This window comes from Dipodomys spectabilis, unplaced genomic scaffold (genome assembly GCF_019054845.1).
Source record: "Dipodomys spectabilis isolate Male_0828 unplaced genomic scaffold, ASM1905484v1 ptg000187l, whole genome shotgun sequence".
Taxonomy (NCBI): Eukaryota; Metazoa; Chordata; class Mammalia; order Rodentia; family Heteromyidae; genus Dipodomys; species Dipodomys spectabilis.
This window is the reverse complement of record NW_024870864.1, coordinates 3,106,176-3,131,942: the sequence shown is the minus strand read 5'-3', so window position 1 is coordinate 3,131,942 and position 25,767 is coordinate 3,106,176. Positions and strand designations below refer to the sequence as shown.

Here is a 25,767-nt window from a genome sequence, read left to right as displayed (position 1 = left end):
CTCCTGGGAGCCAGGTCTTTGAGGGAGGAAAACCCATTTTTCTGTTTACTGCTCCCCCTGGTACATACTAGGGAGGCAGTCTATGCTTGTGGGTGAACAAATACCAAGGGGGATTGTCAGGGTACACAAGAGACAGTGCTCCCCAGGCTATCCTTGGGAAGGTCCATGGAGGAGATGATCTGCCTAGAGGTCACTAGATAGCTAGTATATTAGAGTAAGGAGCCACAGAGATATAGTGATGGGACACAGAACAGAGGCATTCCAGGGACTCAGATGGCAACTTAATGCAGACGTTGATGCAAGGGAGTGTCACTGAGGCTAAAGAAAATAGAGGGGTGGTGAAGGGGGGAGGCAGGAAGCCGAGTACAAGGAAGGCACCTTGCCTAGGAGCTTTGTGGGCAGTGACCAAAAAGACCAGACTGTTTCAAGCCTTGAATGTTTTTCCTGGAGGAGTGCACGATGAAGCCACATGGGCCAGGAGGGAAGCTGCAAAGGATGGAGGCAATTGATAAGGGCCCATCAGGGTGCTGCCTCTCCCACTGAGAGATGTCTTGTGAAGTCCCATCAGCTGGCTCCCTAAGGGCTTGGATCTTGAGGGTGCTCAGGAGCGGAACAAGATCTACCCATAGTCTGGGGTTCCCAGCTGCAGGGCCTTATAGTACACCAGTCACCCATCACCCATCTGCCAGCATCTGCTCAGAACCTGACTACATGCCCATCTGCTTGTTAGCCCATGTCCCAGGCTCTGCCTCAGGTGCCAGGCACCAACAGGCTCTGGGGAGACAGCACCAGACAACCTTGAAAGATGGGTGAGCAACCTGGCTGCAGCCAGGTGACTAACTCTGCCTGAAGACAGTGAGATGGCTCTGAAGCCGGGTCTTAGAGGATGAGTCTGTGCCTGTACTTCCAGGAGCAGAGGAAGTGACAATCAGGATGGCTCCCAGGATGGGGAGAACCAGCAGGGGCCTGTCCGTAACCCTCCACATGTGCTTCCTCTTCACTGCAAGCCCCGGCAGCAGCTCCACAGCCACCCCATAGCTCTGCCTCTGCCAGGCACACCCCTTTCCAGTCTGGCCTGTCAGACTCATCTCCTTGAAACATGCCTCCAAGGGCCCCCTCATCCCCAAAGCTGTCCACAAAGCCCATATGCCCCCTTGCCCAACTTCAGCTGGCCTGCCCAGTGCTGCCTGATCTTCTCAGCCTCCTCAAGCTCAGCCTGCCTGTGTCTGCACACAGCTTTGGCTATGCACTGGCCCCTTCTTCCTTTCTACCATCATGCCCCGCTAGAAATAGAGGTCACTACCGCGCAGCAGCACTGGCTATGTCTTGGTGCTGGTCTCAGTGCTTACTTCTGGTAGCAGCCCTGGGCTCTTAAGGATTGCTACCCTCATCCATATTGTGCAGATGGGGAAACTGAGGCAGGATACTTTCCCAGGGCCACATAATAGAAAAGCAGAGGAGCAGGGATCACTGCAGTGTGCTGCCTTGGTAGTCCTTAGCAGCCTGGACCACACCTGCCACCTGGTGCTGAAGGTGCCCTGCCCATTCTCTGTGAAGGCACCTCAAGGGTTGAAACACTCTTGTAGAAGCAGAAGCCTAGTTTGGAGGTGTGCAAGTGGTCTGCAGAGCATTACTGGGCAAGAAGGGTCCTCAGCATCCAAGCTGCTTGCCCTATGACTGCCCCAACCTGCAATCCCAAACCCCAGGAGCAAGACAGGGTCTTGCTGGACTTAAGGGACAGAAAAGAGTTGGGATGCAACAACCCCAAGGCTTGAATTTTCCAGGAGAGTCCCAAGGTTTAATCAGTAATTCTGTTGTTCTGTTGAATACTGGGAATATTCCAGAAATAGCAGTGTTTTGGCTTCAGGCCCTAGTATGCTCCAGACTGCTCTGGGCATGGAAGATAGAGCAGAACAGAATTCAGCCCCTCTCTTGGGACATTCCTAGTCAGGGGAAGGCAAACACACAGGCACTGAGAAAGAAGTAACAGTTGGGATGAAGTGCCAGATGGTTATAAATGCTGTGGAGAAAAATAAAGCTAGCTACAGAGGAGAGAAAGCATTGGGAGGATGCAATTTATTTTATTTATTTTTTTGCCAGTCCTGGGGCTTGAACTCAGGGACTGAGCCCTGTCCCTGAGCTTCATTTGCTTAAGGCTAGCATGCTACCACTTGGGCCTCAGCGCCACTTCTGGCTTGTTCTGTGTATGTGGTACTGAGAAATCGAATCCAGGGCTTCATGCATGCTAGGCAAGCACTATACCACTAGGCCACATTCCCATCCCAGGAAGATGCAATTTTATAAGAACAGAGAAAATGGCATTTGTACACAGACCTAAAGGAAGCAGATTTCCTAGGGAAAAGCATGCCCAGGAAAGGGAATAGCAAGTACAATGGTTCTGGGACAGACAAAGGCTGCTTGGGTAGGAGTAGAGGACTGAGGGTAGAATAGCAGGTGTTGAAGTCAAGACAGGTTAAGTGGAGGCTCAGTGAGCCAGAGCCTCAAGGCCATGATGTGAGAGTTTTAGCTTTCATGCCAAAGAGAAGAGCTACAAGTTTGTTGTTGTTGTTGTTGTTCTGTGCCAGTACTGGGGCTTGAAGTCAAGTCCTCATGTCTCTGCTGGATTCTTGCTTGTATCTAATATACTCTACCACTAGAGTCATACATTTGTCTCTGAGATTTTGCCAGTTAAACAGGGTATTAAGAGTCTTGTGGATGTGTCTGACTGGGCTGGCTACAATCTCAATTCTCAGATCTCAGCCTCCTGAGTAGCAAGGGGATTGTATATGTGAGCCACTGGTCACAGATGGACACACTGGAAGATTTTGAATGGAGGCCAGACAAAATCTGATTTGTAAAAAGTTTTAGGTTTACTCTGACTGCTGCATTGAAACTAAATGGTCCAGGATAGGGAGGAAAGGAAGGGTACAGTTATCCTGCCCTGATAGTTGGCCTGGGAGGTAGCAGCAGGGGTGAGAAGTGTTCAAATCGTAAGTCGTTTCCCAAGTATGACCAGCAGGGTAAGAGAAAATAGCCTAGAGTACTCAGGAGATGCAGGGCTAGATAAAATGCCCTTCATTTACCCAGCCAAGACCCAGGCAAGACACAGGTAGAGCAGGTTTGGGAGGAAACTGGGAGTTTGTTTCTTATTCCAGGCCACTTCTTGCAACAGAGCAAACCAATTTCCCCTATTTTTAGTGCCAGTCCTGGGCACTGTCCCTGAGGTGTTGATGCTGTTGTTGCTGTTGTTATTTGTTTTGCTCAAGGCTAGCTCTCTACTTCATGAGCCACAATTCCAATTCTGTGGGGATTTTTTTTGAGGGGGGAGGGGGCGGGAGGAGGATACTTAATTTGAGATCAGAGTCTTGCGGACTTTTCTGCCTGGTCTGGCTTTGAACTGTGATCCTTAGATCTCAGCCTCTTGAGTAGCTAGGCGTGAGACACTGGTGCCTAGCCAACAAACCAGTTTTGTTGTCATTGTGTTTGAGACAGGGTCTGGTTTTGTACCCCAGACTAGTGCCAAATTCTCCATCCTGCCTTGTCTTCCCTAGTGTGTATACCATCACACTCTGTGGCAAACCACTTTTGTCAAACTGTGTCTTCTAGTTTGGAAAGCACGGACTTTAAGTGGGCAAAATCAAAGAGATTAAATGTTTGAAGTTCCTAGGATGAAGTAATCTGCAGTTCTGACCAGCTGTTTATAAACCTAACAAATACTTAGTGCAGTGAACAAAGCTGCCCTCAGAGAATGTACATTCTGGCTAGGGCTCAGGGCTGGTAGTAAATTAGCAACATAAGCAAGGAAGCTCCCTGGTGGGGAGGAAATAGGGGGCGCTGTGGAAAGAAGAACTCATAGTAAAGCGGTTGGCAAAGGTGATAGGCACAGAAGCTACAGATTGGATGAGGAGTTCAGGTGGACAGGCCCCCTGGCAAGGTGAGCTAGAGCAATCTTGGCTGTGCAAATAGGATCCACCCCCAGGATTTATATATAGGAGCTACATATGCAGTGTGGACAGTTGCTTCACTAGAACTGCCATTGCTTGCAGGGTGCTGAAAAGACTGGTGGAGGCCTGTCCTCTTAGGTGATCATTTTGCCCCAGGTGTCTGTCCTAATATGCTGAGTGTTTGCTGAGTTGGCATCTGGGGAAGGGTGGGGGTGGGGAGATTGCTGGTCCAGCCCTGGCCCTGATAGGACCCACATGGCTCAAATAAGCCCAGATGCAGGAAGGAGATTGGCTGGAGGGGCTGAGCTGGAAACAAAAGAAAATTAGCAGATTGAATAGGCAGCAGCTTGCGGAGCACAAGGAAGTTGCTTTCAAGGAGTGAAAGGAAAAACACAGGAGTGAGCAAGTGAGCACTGTTGTATGCTTTCCTCGTTAGGCCCCACCCAGGACTCCTAAGTAGGGAGCGTCCTGGCCTTGAGTAAAGCCGGCCTGCCAGAGGCTGCTGCCGGGGTGTGGACTGCTGGGCCAGCCCCTGTGCTTGCACAGCTGTGAGCCTCCAGCCAGCAGGCAAGGCTGTTTTTGGAAACTATCCCCAGACTCAGGAGGCCTTAGCAAGGCAAAGCGGTACAGCCTCAGATGAAGCCTCTCTCTGCCCAGAGTCTGACTTCTTCCTTCCTGCTGCTTCCTCTCCCCTCCTAAGCAGAGAAGTCCTGGCTCTTCTCCAGGAGGCAAGGCCTGCCTGCCTCCTAGCCTCCAGCCCAGCTGCTCTTGTCTTGTCTAAGACTGCTAGGGTGCTGAGCAGGTGCTGGCAAGTGAGTCACAGGAGGAAGCCAGGTGTGTCAGCCCAGCTGGGCTCCAGCAAGGAGCCTGGGGCTGAGGTGCCTTGCCTGTGGCCACAGTGCACCTGCTGGACCTAATGAGACAGTGTTCTGTGAATTACCCTGCCTGTGCCCCTCCCCCTGCCCTGCAGCTCCCCTCTCCCCAGGGTTACACATGACATGGAAGGCCCAGGAGCTGGGAGCCTGCCTGTCTCTGCGCAGCAGTCCTTGCTGGAACTCAGCTGCAGTGATCCTAAAACCTGGTGCATGGGCTGGGCCAGGAAAGGTTAGAAGGCAGTCACATGTTTTTCCAAGGATTTCAGGAACAGTTTATTCAGTGGATGGGCAGTTGCTTCACAGTTGAATGGGAGGTAGATTGACACATCAGCTCAATGTTTAGAGAGGGAATCCCTCTCTAAACAGCCTTACTGCCAGGTGCTGGTGGGCTCACGCCTGTAATCCTAGCTACTCAGGAGGCTGAGATCTGAGGATTGTGGTTCAAAGCCTGGGCAGGAAAGTCCATGAGACTCTTATCTCCAATAAACCACCAGAAAACCAGAAGTAGCACTGTGGCTCAAGTGCTAGAGTGCTCACCTTGAGCTGAAGAGCTGAGGGACAGCGCCTAGGCCCAGAGTTCAAGCCCCACAGCTGACCAAAAATAAACAGCCCTACTATAAGAGGAGGTTTTTAAGACAGAGAAAACTGACACAGGTGTCAGATGATAATGACCTCTTGGTAATTTTATTGGATAAGAACATGGTATTGTGTTTTTAAAAGGAAATAATTTTTAATGAAAATGGTATTGTTGGGGATTGTTGGATTATTGGTAGGATCTTCTTGACCCTTTTGAGTGAAATAACTCAATGTTTAGAATTCTAGAGGAGGAAGGGGACATAGTGAGGGCAGAGGAAACAGGCAGGGCAAAACAAAGATGATTGTAGTTACCACTCAAGGATGGACAGGGGGCTTAGGGCACTGTTTCTCTCCGTCATGTCTGTCACAAATGCCACAATGAAAAAAAAATGCCATAATGACAAGTTCAGTGAAAAGAGAAGGCTAAAGGGGAGAATGGGCTGGCAGGTGAGAAGCGGAGGCGGGCACAGGCCTTCCCAGTGATAGAGGAAACCTTGCTCTGATTTTTGCATGAGAAAGAGATTTTTTTTTGGGGGGGGGGTCAGTCATAGGGTTTGAACTCTGGGCCTGGGTGCTGTCCCTCAGCAATTCAGCTCAAGGATAGCACTCTACCACTTGAGCCACAGCACCACTTCCAGTTTTCTGAAGTGGTTTATTGGAGATAAAAGTCTCATGGCCTTTCCTGCCCAGGCTGGCTTTGAACCACGATCCTCAGATCTCAGCCTCCTGAGTAGCTAGGATTACAGGCATGAGCCACCAGCACCCAGCAAGAGAAAGAGAATTTTTTGTAGATGAGAATACTTGTGGGTCTAAGAGGCCACTCAGCTCCAAAAGGAGATGAGGACTCAGGTGCTAGAAACGGGTGTTTACAGCCCACTGGTGTAAGCTGAAGATGTCCCCGACACCCATTCCCTCACTTCATGAGTGACTGTCCTTTCTCCTCCCCAGCTGTCTTTACTCAGCCAGCTCCTGAGCCTTATGAGGCCATCATCCCTCAGGCAGTACTTGGTCTCTGAGCTTTTGCCACCCTTCCAGAAGCAACAGCATAAAGCCAGTGCCGAGCTAGACCACAAGGTAAGCACCTGGCATCTGTCTGCCTCCATCAAGGCAGTGCCACTACGCGTAGCGGGAAAGGCAGGGCTGTCTGCATTGCACAGCCTGCGGGACCTGTGGCTGCCAGTCCTCCCAGAACCTCAGGCCATGCTAGGACAGAGGCCAGCAGGCTGCCTTCTATGTAGAGAGGAGATTCCAAAACCTGTAATTAGCACCCTGGCCCACACCATGCACTCAGATGTAAGGAAGGTTGTGTGTACGGACATGCAGGCCATTGAATCACCTGGCCCTGCTTGCGTGTGCTCTGTGAGAGCTCAGTCTTTAAGTAGAGTTTGGAAAGATGTAAGAGCCAAAATATGCTGGTGGAAGGGAGGAGGGAGTATGTTTAGAAGTTGAGAGAACATGTAGATAGGAGAGGGTAGAGCTGGGCTCAGCCTCCCTGCTGGTTCCCACTCTGACTGTGACTGAGGCTGAGCTCTTGGCTCACCCCCAGCTTCTCCTAATGGACCTTCCGGGCATCACCCAGCTTTCTCTAAAGCTAAACTCTGGTGGGAGTTGGGCAACGAGCTACTCCTGAGGCAGGAGGTTACAGAATTTGGAACAGTAAGACCTGTGGATCTCTGAAATGATAAATGTCCCATGTGGAGGCTTGAGAATAGATGCTGAGAGCCCAGCTCCCTGGAGCACAGGAGAGGTGCAGATCTCCACCGAGACTGAGGATGAAGAATGGAGATAGGATTCTTCCTAACCAGGAAAGCAGTACTTCCCAAACCACGGTCGGAGGTTGAATGCTGATGATCTAGAAAGCCAACCTTGTGGGCATCACTCTGCAAATCAGATAAATAAACTAACTACTTAATGAACACAAATGAACCATTAAGAAGATATGCTAATCCCCAGGTGCAGGCTCCTCTTCCAGAACAGGTAGGGAAGGTTATCTTTCAGTCATGCTTCATATTAGTACATTTATGAGGCTGCGGCCTCCCAGGAGTGTGTGAGCCAGCCGTCTGCATGGCCTCTTCTCCTGTGCCAAGTATTTCCCAGGAAGCAGGGGATGGTTACAGAGGCCGGTTGTGGGACTCTAGAAAGAGACAGGGTAGCCCGTGGGGAGGTGTTCTGTCTGGGCAGGACAACTGAGGCTTAGGGGCAGGGGGAGAAAGGGAGATGAGAACAAAGAGGAGGCTGTGTCTGGTCTGGCTGAGTGGAGACTATAGCCTCCAGGCGACCTGGACCTCACCAAGTAGATACGTGGTTCCTACCCGCCCGAGGCTTCCAATTGTCTCACTCCATTTCTGAGTCTGTCTGGTAGTAGTGCAGGAGGTGTTCACAGGATGGCCTGGGGGTGGGGATGAGCTGATTAAAGGCATTCTTTACTTTGAGGGCTTTTCTCACTGTGAAAAGCTGTGAAAAGGCCCCTCCAAGTTAAACCACTGGTTGGCAGCCATATTGGAAATTACTGATTTGGTCTGTTAGCAGAGAAAGGCTTGCACATCTTTGGGCAGTCACTGTCCCAAACAGTGGTGCTGGTTGGGGACAGTGGAAGGGGCAGACAATGCTGAGGTAGCTCTTAGAACCTCTATACTACAATGTATGAGTTTACTGGGCTTTCCTTCACCTTGTTCTGAGGGTGTGGTACCTAAGAGCAGATGAAGGCAAGAGTGGGGGTACATGGAGTCAGTGAGGATGAAGAAAAGTGTGAAATGGACCAAGTGCAGACTGGGAGGGGCCAGGCAGGGCAGGTGACTGGGCTCCACTCCCACCTCGGCTTACTGTCTGACTCCTCATTAGGCCTAAGTGTGTTTCATCTTCAAAGACAAGATGGGGCTACTCACTAGCCAAAAAGAGCCGCGGCGTCATCTGCCCTATTTTATAGGGAGTGGTGGTCTGGACTGGGGATAAGTCTTTCATCCCCAGAGCTCAAAGTCTGCCTTTTTGCCCCTTGAATACAGTGGGGAAACTGAGACCAGCGTCAGGTCAGCTGGAGGTGATTTGGCAAGGAGGAAATGGCTACTTTCCCAGCCTCTGGGGCTGCCATACTGAGCCCCATCCCCCATTCCTCCTCCCCTGGCCAGTGCACTCCTGTCTGGGAGATTTCCTGCCCTAAACTGCAGGGGGTTGGTCACAGCCCTCCTCAAACCCTACAAATAAACACTTCTGCCTGGCTCCTCTCCCCTGGTCTCCCCAGCCTCCTCCTCTCTCAGGGAGGCACACTGTTCTCTCCTTGTCTGGCTAGCTAGCTAGACCGTGGGCACAACCATGTCTCTCAGCCTTACATCCTACTTCTGTCATTAGATGAATGAATTAATGAACAAAAGGAATTAATTCTGGTTTAATCCCCCTTCTGAATTTTCTTCTCCCTTGTTCTGTCCGTCTGCTGTTATGCCACCATTCTGGAAACTGCCCTCCCTCTCTGCATGCCCTCTGACCAGTAATGGCCCCCGGGTCTCTTTATGTCCTTGTATTATTAAAGCTGAAAGCATTTAGGGCCTAGGCTTCTCTGAAGTGTTACCTGTGTGCACCAATCACAGTACTTTGTTGGTAATTATAAGTTAGTGAGGTTCCTGCATGGGAAAGCTAGCCACGAGTATTTTAACAAAAGAGCAACACACTCAGGCTTTAGCTCTGTGAGGGGGCAAGGAGGCTGGCAGGGGAAGAGCTGGTCAGGAAGAAGGGACAGGCTGAGTTCTCAAAGCTGGCTATTTGTCTCAGCTGGATCAAAGTTGCTTAGCAAATCATATATAGAAAATAAGAACTTTCGTGGACTCTCCTGCTTCTCCAGAAGTGGCTGGAATACTTTAAGCATTTTGAAGTGCGGAGCCATCTGGGCTGGCTATTCAGGAGGCTGAGGCAGGAAAATCTATCCTCGCATCCAGGAGTTGAAGATCAGCCTGGGAAACATAGCAAGATATCATCTCTGAAGGAAAAGATAAAGAAGTGTTGAATCCATCGGCCTTGGTCTGTCTAGTTTGAGCTAGGTTCACCCAGAGAGCATCTAGTAGGAAGATACTTGTCTAACATCCTGTCTGGTAGAGCTAGATAGAGAGGATAAGACAGGTTTATAGAAGAGAGAGCAGTGCTTCAGAGCTGGCCTCCAGAGCTTCCCTTTGGTCCTCCCAGACCCTTAGTTTGGCCCTAGGAAGACAAACATTGCACAACTTGATTCAGTTTGTCACTATCTCCTCCAAGCTACCAGCTTAGCAACTCAGAAGTCGGGGCCTTTTGCTTACTTTAATCGGATAGTGTAAATTGTATGTGGTCATATTTAGTCTAATTATGTTATGTCCAATCTCAGGATTATGATCCACTCACTTTTATTGAAATTGTTAATATTGTGTCTTGTTAGACTTGCATTGCATACCATTTTTTCCACTGGCCAATTGGTCTTGCTTTTCTCCATTAAGAAATTATATGAGCCAGGCACTGGTGGCTCACACCTGTAATCCTAACTTCTTAGGAGGCTAAGATGTGAGGATTGCAGTTCAAAGTCAGCCTGGGCAGGAAAGTCAGTGAGACACTTGTTTTTTTGTTGTTGTTGTTGTTATTGTTGTTGTTTTTTAAATTACTGGTTGTGGGGCTTGAACTCTGGGCCTGAGCGCAGTCCCTCAGCTCTTCAGCTCAAGGCAAGTGCTCTACCATTTATGCCACAGCGCCACTTCCAATTTTCTTTTGGTTAATTGGAAATAAGAGTCTTATGGGGGCTGGGAAGGTGGCTCAGTGGTAGAGCGCTTGCCTTGCATGCTCGAGGCCCTGGGTTTGATTCCTCAGCACCACATAAGCAAAAAGAAAAAAGCCGGAAGTGGCGCTGTGGCTTAAGTGGTAGAGCGCTAGCCTTGAGCTGAAGAGCTGAGGGACAGCACCCAGGCCCAGAGTTCAGGCTCCACGACCGGACCCATAAAAAAATAAAAAAAAAAAAGAGTCTTATGGACTTTCCTGCCTGGGGTTGGCTTTGAACTGTGATTCTCAGATCTCAGCCTCTTGAGTAGCTAGGATTATAGGCGTGAGCCACGGGTGCCCAGCCAGTAAGACACTTAACTCCAATTAACCACCAGAAAATTAGAAGTGGTGCTGTGGCTCAAAGTGGTAGGGTGCTAGCCTTGAGATGAAAAGCTCAGGGATATCACCCGGGCCCTGAGTTCAAGCCACATGATCCTCCCCCCCCCACACACAAATTATATGTATGTGTATGTATTTTATGTGTGTATAGGTGTGTATATATATATATATATATATATATATCTTCTGTATATACATGTTTTATGTATATACTTATGAAGGAGGGTGCTGGGGATTGAACCCTGGACCTTTCAAATGCAAAGCACATGCTCTGTCTACCACTGAACAATACCTCTGCCCAGGTACTGTGTTGTTGGGAGTCTTTCCCCATAGGGATCTGAAAGGTCTAAGGAATCAGGATCCTTATGGTAGAATGGAAAGTTTTCTCTAGTTGATTAAATGTGAGGTCTTAGAAGAAGTTAACTGTCTCCCATGTGTGAGAGAAAAACTAGACAGAAGTGAAGCACCAAGAGCCTAGCTCCTTTCCCTGTACACCTCCTCCTGGTCTGAAAGTGTTCTCAGAGAATGCCAGCCTGGAACACACTGAGGGCTGGGCATGGGGGAGTTTTTTGTGTTGTGGTGTATGTGTGTGTGTGTGTGTGTGTGTGTGTGTGTGTGTGTGTGTGCGTGTGTGTGCGTGTGTGTTGGTAATGGGGCTTAAACTCCGGGCCTCATACTCTTGTTCAGCTTTTATTGATCAAGGCTGGCACTTTACCACTTGAGTCACACCTCCATCCACTTCCAGCTTTTTGCTAGTTAACTAGAGATATGAACTCTTAGATTTGTCTGCCCAAGGTAGGTTTGATCCAGAATCTTCAGATCTCAGCCTTCTTAGTGTCTAAGATTACAGTATAAACCATCTGTACCAGGCTTGTTTTGTTTTGCTTCGCTTTGTGCCAGTACCAAAGCTTGAACTCAGTGCCTCCCTCTCTCCCTTGGCTTTCCTACTCACACCTGGAACTCTGTCACACCTGCAGCCTGGCTTTTTGCTGAATATTTTGGACATGAAGTCTCAAGGACCTTTTTGGCCCAGCTGGCTTTGAACAGTGATCCAGAGAAGTCAGCGTCCTGAATAGCTAGGATTAGAAGCTCGAGCCCCTGGCAGTCAGCAGAGCTGTCAGAGATTAGACTAAGCTCTGATGGTTGCAGTCAGCTTCCTCCAGGTGCACTCCAGTAAGGTCCTGGGTAAGCCACGTGCTGCCGAGTCCTGGGGACACTTGTTTATAGAGATGCTTATTTTGAAAAAGTGATTTTATGGGAGTGCTCCTGAGCCTGAGAGTGCTGTGCAGCCCTGCCCAGCTGCACAAACTCTGGACCTCCAATTAACCACCAGCCTGGCTTCTGTGGGGTGTGTAGCTTGCTGTGTGTGTTTGTGTGCAAGTGTGTTGTGTGCATCTACTGTAAATCTCTGTGGTGTGCTGTGTGTGTATTGAGAGAGTTGACGAACAAGTTTTACTGCTTTTGCTCTGCAAACGCAGACTGCAGCTGTTGGTCCCAGTGCTGGTGACCCTGCCAGCAGCTGTCTTAATGGGTGGTTGTGGTGGGGAGAGGCTGGCTCTCACTGCAGGGGCAGAGCAGGGCGAGACAGAGAGGGTGCCACGGCCCTCTGGCAGCTCTGTGCTTGCCTCTGCCCTCTCTGGCAGTTTCAACTCCAGCAAGGGGGCAGATATTCCTTGGGGCTTGGCTCCAACACAGACACCTCACCCTCAAAGACAAGTGGACCTAGAGTCTCTTTGTCTCCCCTGTGCTGTCTCTGCCTTTCCACCGGGTGAAGCATAGTCCTTTCCTTCCTGGCTACTTGGCACAGAGAGAAGAGACTTGTCCTACTGCAGACTTGGATTAGGCCAAGGTTAAAAGTGTTGGAAGCAACCTGGACTTGGGCTGGATGCTGAGTTCACGCCTGTAATCCTAGCTACTCAAGAGGCTGAGATCTGAGGATCATGGTTCAAAGCCAGCCCGGGCAGGAAAGTCTGTGAGACTCTTATCTTCAATAAACCAATAACAAACCGGAAGTGGCACTGTGGCTCAAGTGGTAGAGCACTACCCTTGAGCTGAAGAGTGCAGGGACAGTGCCCAGGCCCAGAGTTCAAGCCCCACGACTGACCAGAAAAAAAAAAAAGGTGGTAGAGCACTAGGCTTGAGCAAAAAAGCCCTGATACAGTGCTCAGTCCCTGAGTTCAAGCCCCATGATGGACTCCCCCCTCCCCCCAAAAAAGGATTTGAGGAACAGAAAATAGACATTCAGGACTCCTGACTTCCTCCCCTTCATAGTCTGTGGTTGGCTCTGTCTTACTTCCTCCAAAATGAGGGGCACCAGACAAATTTTGACTTAGACCTCAAAACAGTGGCCTCTGGGAAGCTTACCTTGTGGGGTAGGTAAAGAGAGAGGAGAGGCTCAGGTCTGGGTATGGCAGACCCAGGCCAACTTTGCTTGGGTCCTGAGAATTCTAGACTTTTTTTGCAAGTGCATAATGAGAGCTTAAATGACAAAGTTAAGTCGGGAAGGTAGGCTGGAGTTCTTCAGGCAGCTTTTGATCCAACCCAGCCATCGGGCCTGTTTCTCTCCCTGTGTAGCTGACTCATCCGCTTCTGACCTAACAATCTTAATGGGTTTCCTCGGCTTTCATGTCCCCTTGGATGGCTCTGTGTATTATCTTCCTCCCATGCTGACCTATCACATCATACTTAAGCCCTGCTGTGCTAAGCCTTTGCCAGCTGGCCCTACCCCATCTATGAGCTATATGCCTGCAAATCAAATGCCATTTGAATCCAAGCCATGGATGCCTTTCCCAGAACCCCTGCATTCTGTGACCATGGCTTAGCCTCAAGTCTCCTCCCTGCATTCCCCAACTTGCCTGCATGTCCTTGGGTCCCTAGAGCTTATACACTCAAGACGTGCCTATGGCAAGGTTCTGGTGGCTGATGCCTGTAATCCTAGCTATTCAAGAGGCTGAGATCTGAGGATCATGTTCAAAGCCAGCCCAGGCAGACAAATCCAACAGACTCTTACCTCTAACCAGCAAAAAGCCAGAAAGAAATAGAGGTATGGCTTAAGTGGTAGAACTCATCTTGAGCAAAAAAGCCAAACACAATCATAGGGGCTCTGGGTTCAAGCTCCAATTCGAGCACTAGAACAAAGAAACAAGATTGCTTCTCTGTAGGCCTAAGCGTCTATGTAGCTTGGCCTCAGGCTGAGGATGGGTGAGGAAGGTTCCCTCCTACACTGTCTACACCTTCTATCTGCTCCCTGCTTATTCACCCTCTCAGTCCCTTCTCCTTTGTCTTTGCCAGACCCCTTTAGTGAGGGAAAACAGTCCTGATAATCCTGAGACAACTCATCAGGCTTAGCAGAATCCAGGGCTAAACAATGTCATGAACTCCCCATATCACTGTCCCCACCACTCCCTCTGCCCCTTTGCCGCATTCCTAGGCGGGCTTTCCCCTGACAGTTGTGTGAAATGCGAGGGTGACCTCTTTTCCTCAGACACCCTAGCTAGGAGGAAAGAAAGAGCTTCTGTCCCAGAGTGGAATCTCATTGGCTTGGCTTAGTTTGGGCCATATACCCTGCCAATTAGGTAGCCAGGCTGGCCTATAGCGATTGGCTAGCTGAGTTCATGTGTCCTCTGCTGGACTCAGAGCTGAAGACCTGCCATGAAACAACCTGGCCTAAATGTAAGAGACAAGAAACTGGAATGCTCTTATTTTATTTTTATTTTTTATTTTTTGTCGGTCATGGGGCTTGAACTCTCGGCCTGGGCGCAGTCCCTCAGCTCTTCAGCTCAAGGCGAGCCGTTCTACCACTTGAGCCAACAGTGCCACTTCCGGTTTTTCTGGTGGTGTATTGGAGATAAGAGTCTCACGGACTTTCAGCAGGGGCTGGCTTTGAACTGTGATTCTCATATCTCAGCCTCCTGAGTAGGTAGGATTACAGGCGTGAGCCACCGGTGCCCGGCAGAGACTGGAATGCTTTTAGAAAGGGGGAAAATCCTCGTTACCTGGAAACCTTGAATTCCATAGAATACCTTGTTTCTTGGTTATAGGTCTTGGTTGTAGGCCTTATGCTTTGGGGCTCCTGGAAAGTATTAGGAAGGCCATACTTCCCAGGTTCTAGCTATGCCAACACTCAGAGAGATATTGCAACAAGTGAGAAAGACCTTGGAAGAAGTGGTTCCTTTTCTCTTTTGAGGAAATAGCTTTGAGCAAGCATTCCATGGCTATTTAGACCCCCGATGCTGGTTTTATTTTCTCCTCACACAGATCCATATACTTACTCTCACATTCAGATTCACATGCTAATGTGCACACACACACATACACACACACACAGGTGTCAACTCTCACAAATGCACCAAGATTCCTGTCACTGTCTGGGCCACTGAAGGAGCTGGGATTTTCCGGCCCCTCAAGGATCAGGGTCTCTAGGCCCAGCTGCAGAAGCAGGAAGAACCTAGCATCCCTGTCTTGTCATCGGTTCATCTCCACCACAGCAGGAAGCCACAGAGGAAGGATAAGCTGGTGGGAACCTTCTCTTAAGGATCGCTCACAACCCCTTGGCGGTGCCCATAAAAGTAGGAATGGTTTAGACATCTGAGATGACCACCATACAGCACATGTATAGGAAAAAAAAGCCCTGAACCGTCCTGCTTTTATCCTAGCCCCTATCACTGTTCCATGCCAGCCTTCTGTACCAGAGCCTCCCATTTCCCACTCTGTCCTCAGTATCCACAGCAGGAGCTAAGGCTACTCAAGGTTCAATTTCAAGGTTGGGATAGAGGGGGCTGGGAAGGCGGTAGAGTGCTTGCCTTGCATTCATGAGGCCCTGGGTTCAATTCCTCAGCACCACATAAGCAGAAAAAGCCAGAAGTGGCGCTGTGGCCCAAGTGGTAGAACGCTAGACTTTAGCTGAAGAGCTGAGGGACAGCGCTCAGGCTCAGAGTTCAGGCCCACGATCGACCAAAAAAAAAAAAAAAAAAAAAAGTTGGGATAGAGCTTAAAAGAGAAAACCGATGTGACAGGGGCCTGATGCTTCTGAACTCTAAGGGAGTTACAAGTGCAGGTACCGAGCTCACATTCTGAAGAAGTGGAGGGTGTGGGCTTCCCAAGGCTCTCCAGCAGCCTGGGAAGAGACCTCCTGTTTCTCCACCCAGCGGGGCCCTGAGAGTAACTTTCCATGCAGTGACCATTCCCAGCAGCTGAGCCGGAAGTCCTGTTCCTGTCCAGATGCTACCAGCCTGTCTCCCATCACCCTAGAGCAGCCTCATATTTAGGGCTCCACCCACCCCCACACCCCACAGCCACTTTCATTTACAGAAGAGAGTGTCCCTCATAGCAAACCCTGTCATGAGTCTGGCAGGTCCTGCCTGTGACGTCTGCTCTCTGGCCTTCCAACCCTGTGCCTCCAGGGACCTTGGTCTTGAAAGAGGTATTATGTCACACGTCTCATTTCCTAGCACTTGGTCATGTGTCCTTGTCATTTCCTTCTCATTAAGATGGGACTGATGACCTGTTCTGGGTAGAATCATTCCCAAAGTCAGCTTTTCCTTGGGGACATTAGATGGCAGCTCTTGCTTACTACTCTAGTGTTTGTCCAGGCCAAGGTCAGAGAGTAAAACCTTAGAACTGAAGCTATGTGGACAGCGATAGTAGGTGATCAGTTTGGTCTTGAGGACAAGGAAGAAGTGACCCTTTAGCAATTGATGATGACAAGTGCTACTCTCCAGAACAGGCTCAGATGAGATACATCTAGAAAAATGCATGCTCTAATCTTGTGTTCTGATGGATTCACCAGCCAGAAAAGCCCTGGCTGTCTCCCCAGGCTGAAGCACTTGGCCTGGGGCCTGAGAGTAGCCTTACCTTTGGATTACTCACTACTACCTATTGTTGTTATTGTTTGGTTTGCCCAACCCCTGGAGAAGCACATGGGTTACAGGCTGAAAAGGACATCCCCATGGGCCCTAAGATCACCACACTGTGGTAGCTTGTCCTGCTGAAAGGTGAGAATCCAGACATTTGCTTCTGCCCAGACACCCCTGGACAGGAGTCATGCATGTTGGGGACCTCCCTAAGCCTGAGCTTCCAAATCTGCTAAAAAGCAGTGGGGAGGAGGGTCATCAGGCTTCTTCTACATGCCCTACTGGGTCAGCATATTTTAAATGGATCAGTTTAAATTAAATAATATCATATTTTGTTTTGTTTTAATAAAGTCAAACGAATCATGGCCTAGCTCTTGCCTTAGGTCTGAAATTGTCCAAGGCAAACCAGTGCAAACTAGATTGATTTTAGAGCGCTTGTTCCCATTTCAGGCAGAACTTTTTCTTTTTTGTACCTGCCTTATAACTTGAACTCAGGATCTGGATGCTGTCCCTGAGCTTTTTTGCTCAAGGGTAGCACTCTGCCACTTAAACTACAGCTCCACTTCCCGCTTTTTGGTAGTTAATAAGATATAAGAATCTCACAGTCTTTCCTACCTAGGCTGGCTTTGAACCTCCATCCTCAGATCACAGCCTCCTAAGTAGCTAAGATTACAGGCATGACCCACTAGACAGCTTCAGACAGAATATTTTTCTTGGAGTTAGTTGTCAGCCTGGGCTAGACCTCAGGCCTTCAAGGCCAGGCAAATGTATATATTTTTTTAATAAGTTTTTATTATTATGAAAATACCATACAGAGGGGTTACAATTACATGAGCAAGGTAATGAGTACAATTTTTTTTTTTTGGGGGGGGGGTCCAGTCATGGGTCCTGAACTCTGGGCCTGGACGCTGTCCCTCAGCTCTTCAGCTCAAGGCTAGCGCTCTACCACTTGAGCCACAGTGCCACTTCTGGCTTTATTCTTTTTGCTTATGTGGTGCTGAGGAATCAAACCCAGGGCCTCATGCATGCAAAGCAAGCACTCTACCACTGAGCCACCTTCTCAGCCCGCAAATGTATATTTCTAAGGGTAGCCACCACCTAAAGCCTATGAGGCTGTACTGGGTCCTGGTGTCCCCGTCTGGGAGCATAGAGCTAGCTCCATGAATGAGAGCAGGGACATCTGTAGGGGTGAGCTCCTGGGCCCCAGCATTGTGGCTTGGAGTACCACAGCTTATGAGTCAGTCTCATCCCCCCTAGCAGGTGTTCCTGGGTCAGCCTTGTCCTCCTTCAACCCCAGCAGCTGTCTTAAAACCTCACTGGAGCTGCTCCCACAAAGTTTTCTAGCACACAGAACACCTGCCCTCCTCTCCTGCCTGACAGCCTGTAGGAAAAGGACTCCATTTGAAGATTTGTCCAGGGAGAGGCCATATCATCGGTTATGACCCGAGTTTAGAAGGAATTGTCCTGACCTTCTATGCAAATGGCTTCCTGAGAACTTCCCCTCTTTTCTGCCCTTCTTTGGCAAAAGTAACCCCAGGCCATAGGCTGCTCCCTTGGCATTAGCTAAGGGCCGGGGTTTCCTGATGGATAAAGTTCCTGGGAAATGTCCACCCATGTTTCCCTTTTGTTTCGTAACAAAAGTGCTGCGAATGGGTCTCACTTGAGCTGGATGATTTAGCTAGAGGTTCCTGGGATCAGAACTAGCTAGAGCACAACACAGAGGAGTTGTCCTTCTCCTGCTGGGTGACAAGCCCAGTGTGGGCTGTCTGCCATCACTCATCCCAAGGGGAGGGGAGGGCCTGCTTTAGGTCTCTAGAGCCAGTAATGAAGCAATGTGCTGCATGCAGCTTCTGAGAAGAGCCTGCCTACCAGGCTTTGGGGAGAGACCCAGGAAATAGAAACACAGCTCTTGCAGCCAGAGGATGGTCCCGCCTTTTCTCATCAGCATTGGGTCCAGACACGTTTCATTCTTTTTTCTAAGTTCGTGCTGAGGTTTCTTGGGTACTATTTCATGTTTGCTTCCTGTCCTTGACTTGCGTTCATGTGAGAGGACCTGAGTTTCTGAGCTGGTCAGACAAGGGCCTGAGGCCTGGACAGCATAGTCCCAACCCAGCCGACCTTGAAGCCATGCTGACCTTCCCCCCAAACTGAAATCTGGCTGGCATCACAGGCACTATCCCATATCCACTGCTTCTTACTAGAAGCAGGGGTGGGGGAAGGGAGAGTTGGGAGGAGGCTTGATGTCTCTGTAGTGCCAGCCAGGACAGGAGCAAACTTGCTGAGTTCAAGAATTGGTCACTGTGACAGAGCAGGAAGCACTGTCTCACGTATGTTGTTTACCTCACATACTGCAGGGCAGCCTCTCGTTTGCCTACCATGCCTGCCCTGTACCCCGGCCTACCTCAAGTCTCCCAAGCAGTAGCATTTTAGAGGAGGCTCAGGTTCAGCTTGCTTTTGGTCCAGAACCCCCAGTTTCCCAGTAATGGGTCACTTCTTTGACTTGCATTCAGAGGAGAGCAGTTGGAAGGAGCTAGGCCTGCTGCACTTGGTCTGGACAGAGTGAGACCCTGTGGTACCTCCCTGAGATCCTCAGTGAGAAAAAGAAATGGAGACCAGGCCTACCTTGTGCCAACACTGAAGCTGGAGAGGGCTTGCATATGCTAAGACAAATCCTATCCCTCTGAGCTAGACCCCAGATAGAAACTACTTTTTCAAAAGCACTACCAGGGACCCCAGAAATAGCCATGATTTATGTGCATGGTTAGAACGCCAGCTCCATCTTAGAGGTCTCCTTTCCTGTAGGATCCACTCTAGGGAGTGCCATCCAGTGAAGGAGAATGTGTCCAACCTTCAGGCTGAGGCAGGTTTGTCTTCTTTGGAAAAACAGCTTATAAAATGTGGTTAATGGGATTTCCTTTTGGACTTGTCTCCCCTTCTCCAGCCCCCACTCCCATTTAAACACACTCAGATTTGTTTTTCTGGGGTTTTCCCTGCAAATGCAATTGTGGGAATCAGCATAAGAATGAAGTTGTGAAACCAGAGCTGAGTGCACTTTTTCTTTCACCAAATCCCCCACTGCACTGGGTAAATACCACTGACAGATTTTCCTCCTCCTTGGTATCCCTCGGGGCATTCCTCACCACGCCTCTCCCAGGAAGAACTCCACAGCCTCAGTACTACCGGGAGACTTCCTGCACTGAGCCCCGGGTAGTCCTTCCAAGTGCTTGGATTATTTACCGGAGAAAGGTGTTTACAAGTGAAAATCAAAGGTCTGAGAGGTGACGGGTCACCTGGACAGTTCACAGGTTATCACACCCTCTCCCAGGCTCCACTGTGTTCAGGTATTTTCTTTGACATCTCCAGTCACTCCTCACCAACAGTTTGTTCAGGGCCAAGTGGTTTACCCTCTCCAAGAGGGGCCTCAGCTTCTTTTCAAGGTCATGTCTTTCTTTCTTACCCCACCCCCACCATGTGCCAAACCAGGTTAAGTACAATTATAACAGGCAGTATCTTTTTTTTTTTTTTTTTTGGGCAGTTGTGGGGCTTGAACTCTGGGCCTGGGCGCTGTCCCTCAGCTCTTCAGCTCATGGCTAGTGCTCTATCACTTGAGTCACAGAGCCACTTGTTTTTTGTTTATGTGGTGCTGAGGAATCGAACCCAGGGCCTCATGCATGTGAGGTAAGCACTTTACCTCTGAGCCACCTTCCCAGCCAGGCAGTTCTTTTTAAAGAAAAAAAAAAAAAAAAAAACTTGAACAGGCCAGACTCCAGTGGCTCATACCTGTAATCCTAGTTACTTAAGAGGCTGAGAGCATGGTTTGAAGCATCCCAGGTACTAAAGCCCCTGAGATTCTTATTTTTAATTGACAACTAAAAAGCAAAAAGTGGAGCTATGGCTTAATTGGTAGAGCACTATCCTTGAGCAAAAAAGCTCAGGGAGGAGGGCTGGGAAGGTGGCTCAGTGGTAGAGCGCTTGCCTTGCATGCATGAGGCCCTGGGTTTGATTCCTCAGCACCACATAAGCAAAAAGAAAAAAGCTGGAAGTGGCGCTGTGGCTCAAGTGGTAGAGAGCTAGCTTTGAGCTGAAGAGCTGAGGGACAGCGCCCAGGCCCAGAGTTCAGGCTCCACGACCGGATCCTAAAAATTAAAAAAAAAAAAACAAAAAAACTCAAGGACAGCACTTAGTCCCTGAGTTGAAGCCCTAGGACCGGCACAAAACAAAACAAAAATTATAAACAGAACAATGGGAGAGGTAACATTGATCAAGATGCTTTGTACTCATAATCTGACTGGTGGAGTTGAAACCTCTTTGTACAACTACTTAAAAAGCGGGAGAGAGGGCTGGAAATGTAGCTTAGTGGTAGAGTGCTTGCCTCGCATGCATGAAGCCCTGGGTTCAATTCCTCAGTACCACATACACAGAAAGTGGCACTGTGGCTCACATGGTAGTGTGCTAGCCTTGAGCAAAAAGAAGCTCAGGGACAGTGCCCAGGCCCGGACTTCAAACCTCAGGAATAGCAAAACAAAACAAAAACAAGCAAACAAACAAAAAATGGGCACTGTTGGCTCATGCCTGTATACCCCAGCTATTCAGGAGGCTGAGATCTGAACATCACAGTTTGAAGCCAGTCAGGACAGGGCAGCAAAGTCTGTGAGTCTCTTATCTCCAATTAATCCCAGAAAACTCGAGAAGTGGTGCTGTGGCTTAAGAGGTAGAGTATTAGCTTTGAACAAAAAAAAGGATCTCAGGGACAGCATCAGAGTTCTAGCCCCGTGGACCAGCAAAGCAACAACATCAAAAAAGCAACAGTGTTCTGAGACCATGAGTAAGGCATAACCAACTGTTGCCTAATAAGTACAAGAGCAGATGTTAAAAAAGAGAGGAGAAAAAGTAAGAGAGAGAGAGAGAGAAAAGGACATCCTGTAATCTATTCTCCCAGAGAGGGCCACTTGCTCACATTGGAGTTCCACCCCACCTATTGGCTACTTTTTATCAGCAGCTTCCCCCAGGAATCTCCAGTTTATCCCCCACTACCTTACCCTTCCCAGACTCACTGCCAGATGTGTCCTAAGCTGCCTCCTTTCTTACCCCATACCAGCCCATCTAGCTACCTGGCTGTTCAGTCCCCCAAGATGCTCTGCCTCTGCTGCCTCTGTTTCTTTCATCAACCCTCAGGATCTGTCTGATATTATCATCTGCAGCCTCTGACCCCACAGGACCATATTTGCCTCAAATCCTCTGTGTGTGTGTGTGTGTGTGTGTGTGTGTGTGTGTGTGTGTATGTGGCAAGCACTCTACCACTTGAGCCATGCCTCCACTCTTGGCTTTTTGGTGGTTAATTGGAGATAAGAATATCATCAACTTTCTTGCCTGGACTTGCTTGGAGCCGAGATCCTTAGATCTCAGCCTCTTGAATAGCTAGGATTAAAAATGTGAGCCACTGGTGCCCAGCTTGTTTTTGAATCCTACTTTGGCTTGATCACTTAGTGCTTGATGCCTCTGAGCTATAGTTCCCACAGCAATCCACCCAAAACTAGGACCCTTTCCTTTTTTGGTTCACAGGGAAGCTGAGATGTGAAATTCACTAACCAAAGATTGCTGTCAGTCCGGAAGCATCTTCTGCCCCCTAAGTGGGTGAGGCTGTTATCTCAGTCAATCAAGGGGCAGTTGAGGTAATCCTGCTGTGCGAAGCAGGCAATGGGCTCCAAGGGCTAGATGGACTGAGCTATGGACTCTCCTTTGGGCTTTGCCCAAAGGAGAAGGGAAGGGGACCCAAGGAACCATTGAACCCAGTGTACAGGGGAAGCTCTGGCTTGCTGACAAACCAGCTTGACTGGGGACTGGGACATCTGTCACACAGGTGGCTTGGGGACCTGGCAGAAGGAGAAGAGCTGCAAGAGCTTGGGTATTGCAATTTTGGTTATGGGAAGCCCTCTTAGAAGCCTGCTAAGTGCAGTGGCTCCTGATCCAGTCAGCCTGGGGCATCACTTTCCCTATGGGCCTTATTGCTCTGCTGAACCGTTTGGGTCTTGGGTAGGGCAAGGTATTATGGTGAAAGTCCCAGTGGAAGATTTCATCAGGACTTTGTACCATGAATTTGATATTGGAGGTTCACGGGGCTGGGAAGGTGGCTCAGTGGTAGACCGCTTGCCTTGCATGCATGAGGCCCTGAGTTCGATTCCTCAGCACCACATAAGCAAAAAGAAAAAAGCCGGAAGTGGCGCTGTGGCTCACATGGTAGAGTGCTAGCCTTGAGCTGAAGAGCTGAGGGACAGCGCCCAGGCCCAGAGTTCAGGCCCCATGACTGGATCCAAAAAAAAAAAAAAAGATATTGGAGGTTCACCATGCCAAGGCTAGAGCCCTCAGAAATGTTCCCCGCAGCCAGCCACTGGTGGCTCACACCTATAATCCTAGCTATGCAAGAGGCTGAGATCTGAGGATCACGATCCAAAGCCAGCCCAGGCAGAAAAGTCCATAAGACTTTTTTTTTTTTTTTTTTTTTTTGTCGGTCGTGGGGCTTGAACTCTGGGCCTGGGCGCTGTCCCTCAGCTCTTCAGCTCAAGGCGAGCGCTCTACCACTTGAGCTACAGCGCCACTTCCGGTTTTCTGGTGGTTTATTGGAGATAGGAGTCTCACGGTCTCTCCTGCCCGGGCTGGCTTTGAACCGCAATTCTCAGATCTCAGCCTCCTGAGTAGCTAGGATTACAGGCGTGAGCCACCAGCGCCCGGCAACCATAAGACTCTTATCTCCAATTAACCACTAGAAAACCGGAAGTGGTACTGTGGCTCAAAGTGGTAGAGCTGTAGCCTTGAGCAAAAGAGCTCAGGAATATCACCAAGTTCAAGCACCAGTAATGATCAAAAAAAGAAAAAAAGTTTCCAGCTCTGTCTAGGGAGGTTCCTGGGATGGTTCAAAGAGTCTGTGACTATTCCTTGGGTACCACCTGGTGCTCTAAGAGGGCAGGTGATAAGATCTGGGGGCTGGGGGCAGGAGGCCTTAGGCTACTTTGAAGCACAGCTGCCCATCCTTGGGGCCTTCCTCTTCCCATCCCAGCTCTTCCTCAGCGCTACTTATCTGCCACAGGCAAAGTTACAGAAAAGCTGCAGCTGCTCTCCTTATCTCAAGCCTAAGGAGCCAGAGGGGAAGGGTAGGACCTCCGGATAAGGGTCAGTGTGCCACAGCAATTCAGAGTGCCGGGAAAGGCTACCTTTCATCAGGAGCCCGGGCTGCCTTTGGAGTGCTCCCATATCTCATTCTTACAACCTAGCAGACAAATGCCCATAAATGAGGGGGACCCATAGAGACAAGGGTTCCTGGGAGCCAACCCATTCTGTCATCCGTTAGAATGGGATTTTGTCCTGTTTCACCTCTGAAGTGTCCACTGGCAAGTATGAGGGTGGAGTTGGTAGGAAAGGTGTGCAGAGATTTACCCCAAACCATCATCCACCTGCCTCCTCTCTCTTCACTTGACTTCAAGGCCATGCCAAGGTTTGTACAGGAGAGGTAAGCAGAACCAGGGAGCTGTAGGCCATATCTCCCCTCCCCTAATGGGGCTTCCTTTTGCTGCTTCAAGGCTATCTATGAAACAGTGGCACCCCAGCAATGCCCATAGGTATAGGTGCAGACACAGAGTGCACAGAGATCAGAGTACAAGGATCCCTCTGGATTTCATCTGCTGGGGAACACTCACAGTTCTGTGTGAGTGTGGTCCTGAGGCCCATTTGTGTGTGGGGGGGGGAGTGTGTGTGTGTGTGTGTGTGTGTGTGTGTGTGTGTGTGTGTGTGCGCGTGCGCATACGCACGCACTCAGGTGGTAGGACTTGAACTTAGCTCCTCACACTCTCATTTTTAGCTTTATCGCTCAAAGCTGCTGTTTTACCACTTGAGCCACACCTCCACTTCCCTGAGTCCATTTTGAAAATGCCTTTCCTGGAATCTTGCTGGACTCCCAAGGAGGGACGAGTCTGCCCTCAGGCCACTGGACCTGAGAGACCAGGGCAGAGTTAAGGAAGCATCCATCTGTTCTGTTTCCCCAGGTCTGCTACCTGTGCCATAGCCTCCTGACACTAGCTGGGGTGGTGGTCAGCAGCCAGGACATTACTCCAGACCAGTGGGTGAGTCTCCCAAGATGCTAGGCCAGAGTAGGGTGGGGTGTCCAGCTGTGTGGGAGGGGTCAGGATGGAGCCAGCTCTCCCTCAGGAACTGCAGAGTGAGAGGCCAGGGAAAGATGCTGAGCGTGCCAGGGCCTCTTCCTCCCACTGAACCCCTCAGATTTTCACAAGGCATCCTGTCCTGTCCCTGGGTACTTGTCCCAGCCCTATCCTCCCTTTCTTGCCCAACTTCCAAGCAGTCATAGAGATAGCTCTCCCCCTGTCTGACCTAGCACTCCCTCTTGACCCCTCCTCTCCTTGGGATGTGCCTGGATCATGCCATACACCCTCCCTCTGGTCTCCACCTCCACAGGGAGAGCTGCAGCTGCTGTGTATGCAGTTGGACCGCCACATCAACACCCATATCCGGGAGAGCCCCCAGGCCATGCACCGGACCAAACTCAAGGACCTGGCCACCCAGATCTACATCCGTTGGCAGGAGCTGTTGGCCCACTGTCAGCCCCAGGTGGTGCCCCTTAACCCCTTAGACCTAGGAGAGGAAGGAAGTGGTCAGTTGGGCAGAGCTGGCCAGAGCCAGCAGCATGTCCACCCCCACAGCAGCTGCTAAGCTCCAAAGGGACTGGATGGACAGGGCCGGGGGATGGGAAAGAATAGAAATGCCTCAGGGACCTTCATCATTCTTATCCAGAATCCTGTGCCCAGGATGGTAGTGCCAGTGTAGGGGGAGGGGTGGCAGATAGAGAGAGGCCTGTTCCTGACCAAATGCAAAGAGAAACTAAGCTCCGGGGAGTGGATTCTTTTGTCCGGAGCAAGGCCAGTAAGGGGCACCAGAGGCTCCAGCTATGCATGTATCCTGCAGGCGTTGGACTGGCCTCATACTCCATTGGAGGAACACTCCTAGGCTCTGATTTCTGTAGCAGCAACTTTAGCCCTTGACTTTTCTCGGAACTTCTAGGTAATAACGTTTATTGCTAAAATATTTGGGCTAAGGATCCATTTCAACATGAATCCCTAAGATCCTCACAAAGCCAGGGCTGTTAGGAACCCATTATACAGATGAGCAAGCTAACCAGAGGCTCCTCCTCACTGAATAACTTGCCTTGCCCCATCCTGTAGGCAGCTCACGTGAGTGTAAGCATCACACTCAAGGCCCAAAGCCAACCTGACTCTCACGCCTGTGCAGTCTCCACTTACACCTTCGCTTCTGGCCTCCATTAACCCAACACACAGCATATTGGTGGCATGGCTTGGGGAGTGCTCCTGCTCCAAGTCCCCAATCCTTGATGGAAACAACTGGGGCTGG

At 49.8% G+C, this 25,767-nt stretch overlaps 1 protein-coding gene across 3 annotated transcripts in view; it reads left to right on the top strand.

The window, feature by feature from the left end:
* Nucleotides 1-25,767, top strand: part of Fam178b (family with sequence similarity 178 member B) — a 93,974-nt gene that overhangs the window by 67,471 nt on the left and 736 nt on the right. For all 3 annotated transcript variants that reach the window (XM_042695460.1, XM_042695459.1, XM_042695457.1), the window contains 3 exons: nucleotides 6,344-6,469; nucleotides 24,390-24,467; nucleotides 24,817-24,969. In XM_042695460.1, the coding sequence (XP_042551394.1) occupies nucleotides 6,344-6,469; nucleotides 24,390-24,467; nucleotides 24,817-24,969 (357 nt within the window). The remainder of the gene's footprint in view (nucleotides 1-6,343; nucleotides 6,470-24,389; nucleotides 24,468-24,816; nucleotides 24,970-25,767) is intronic.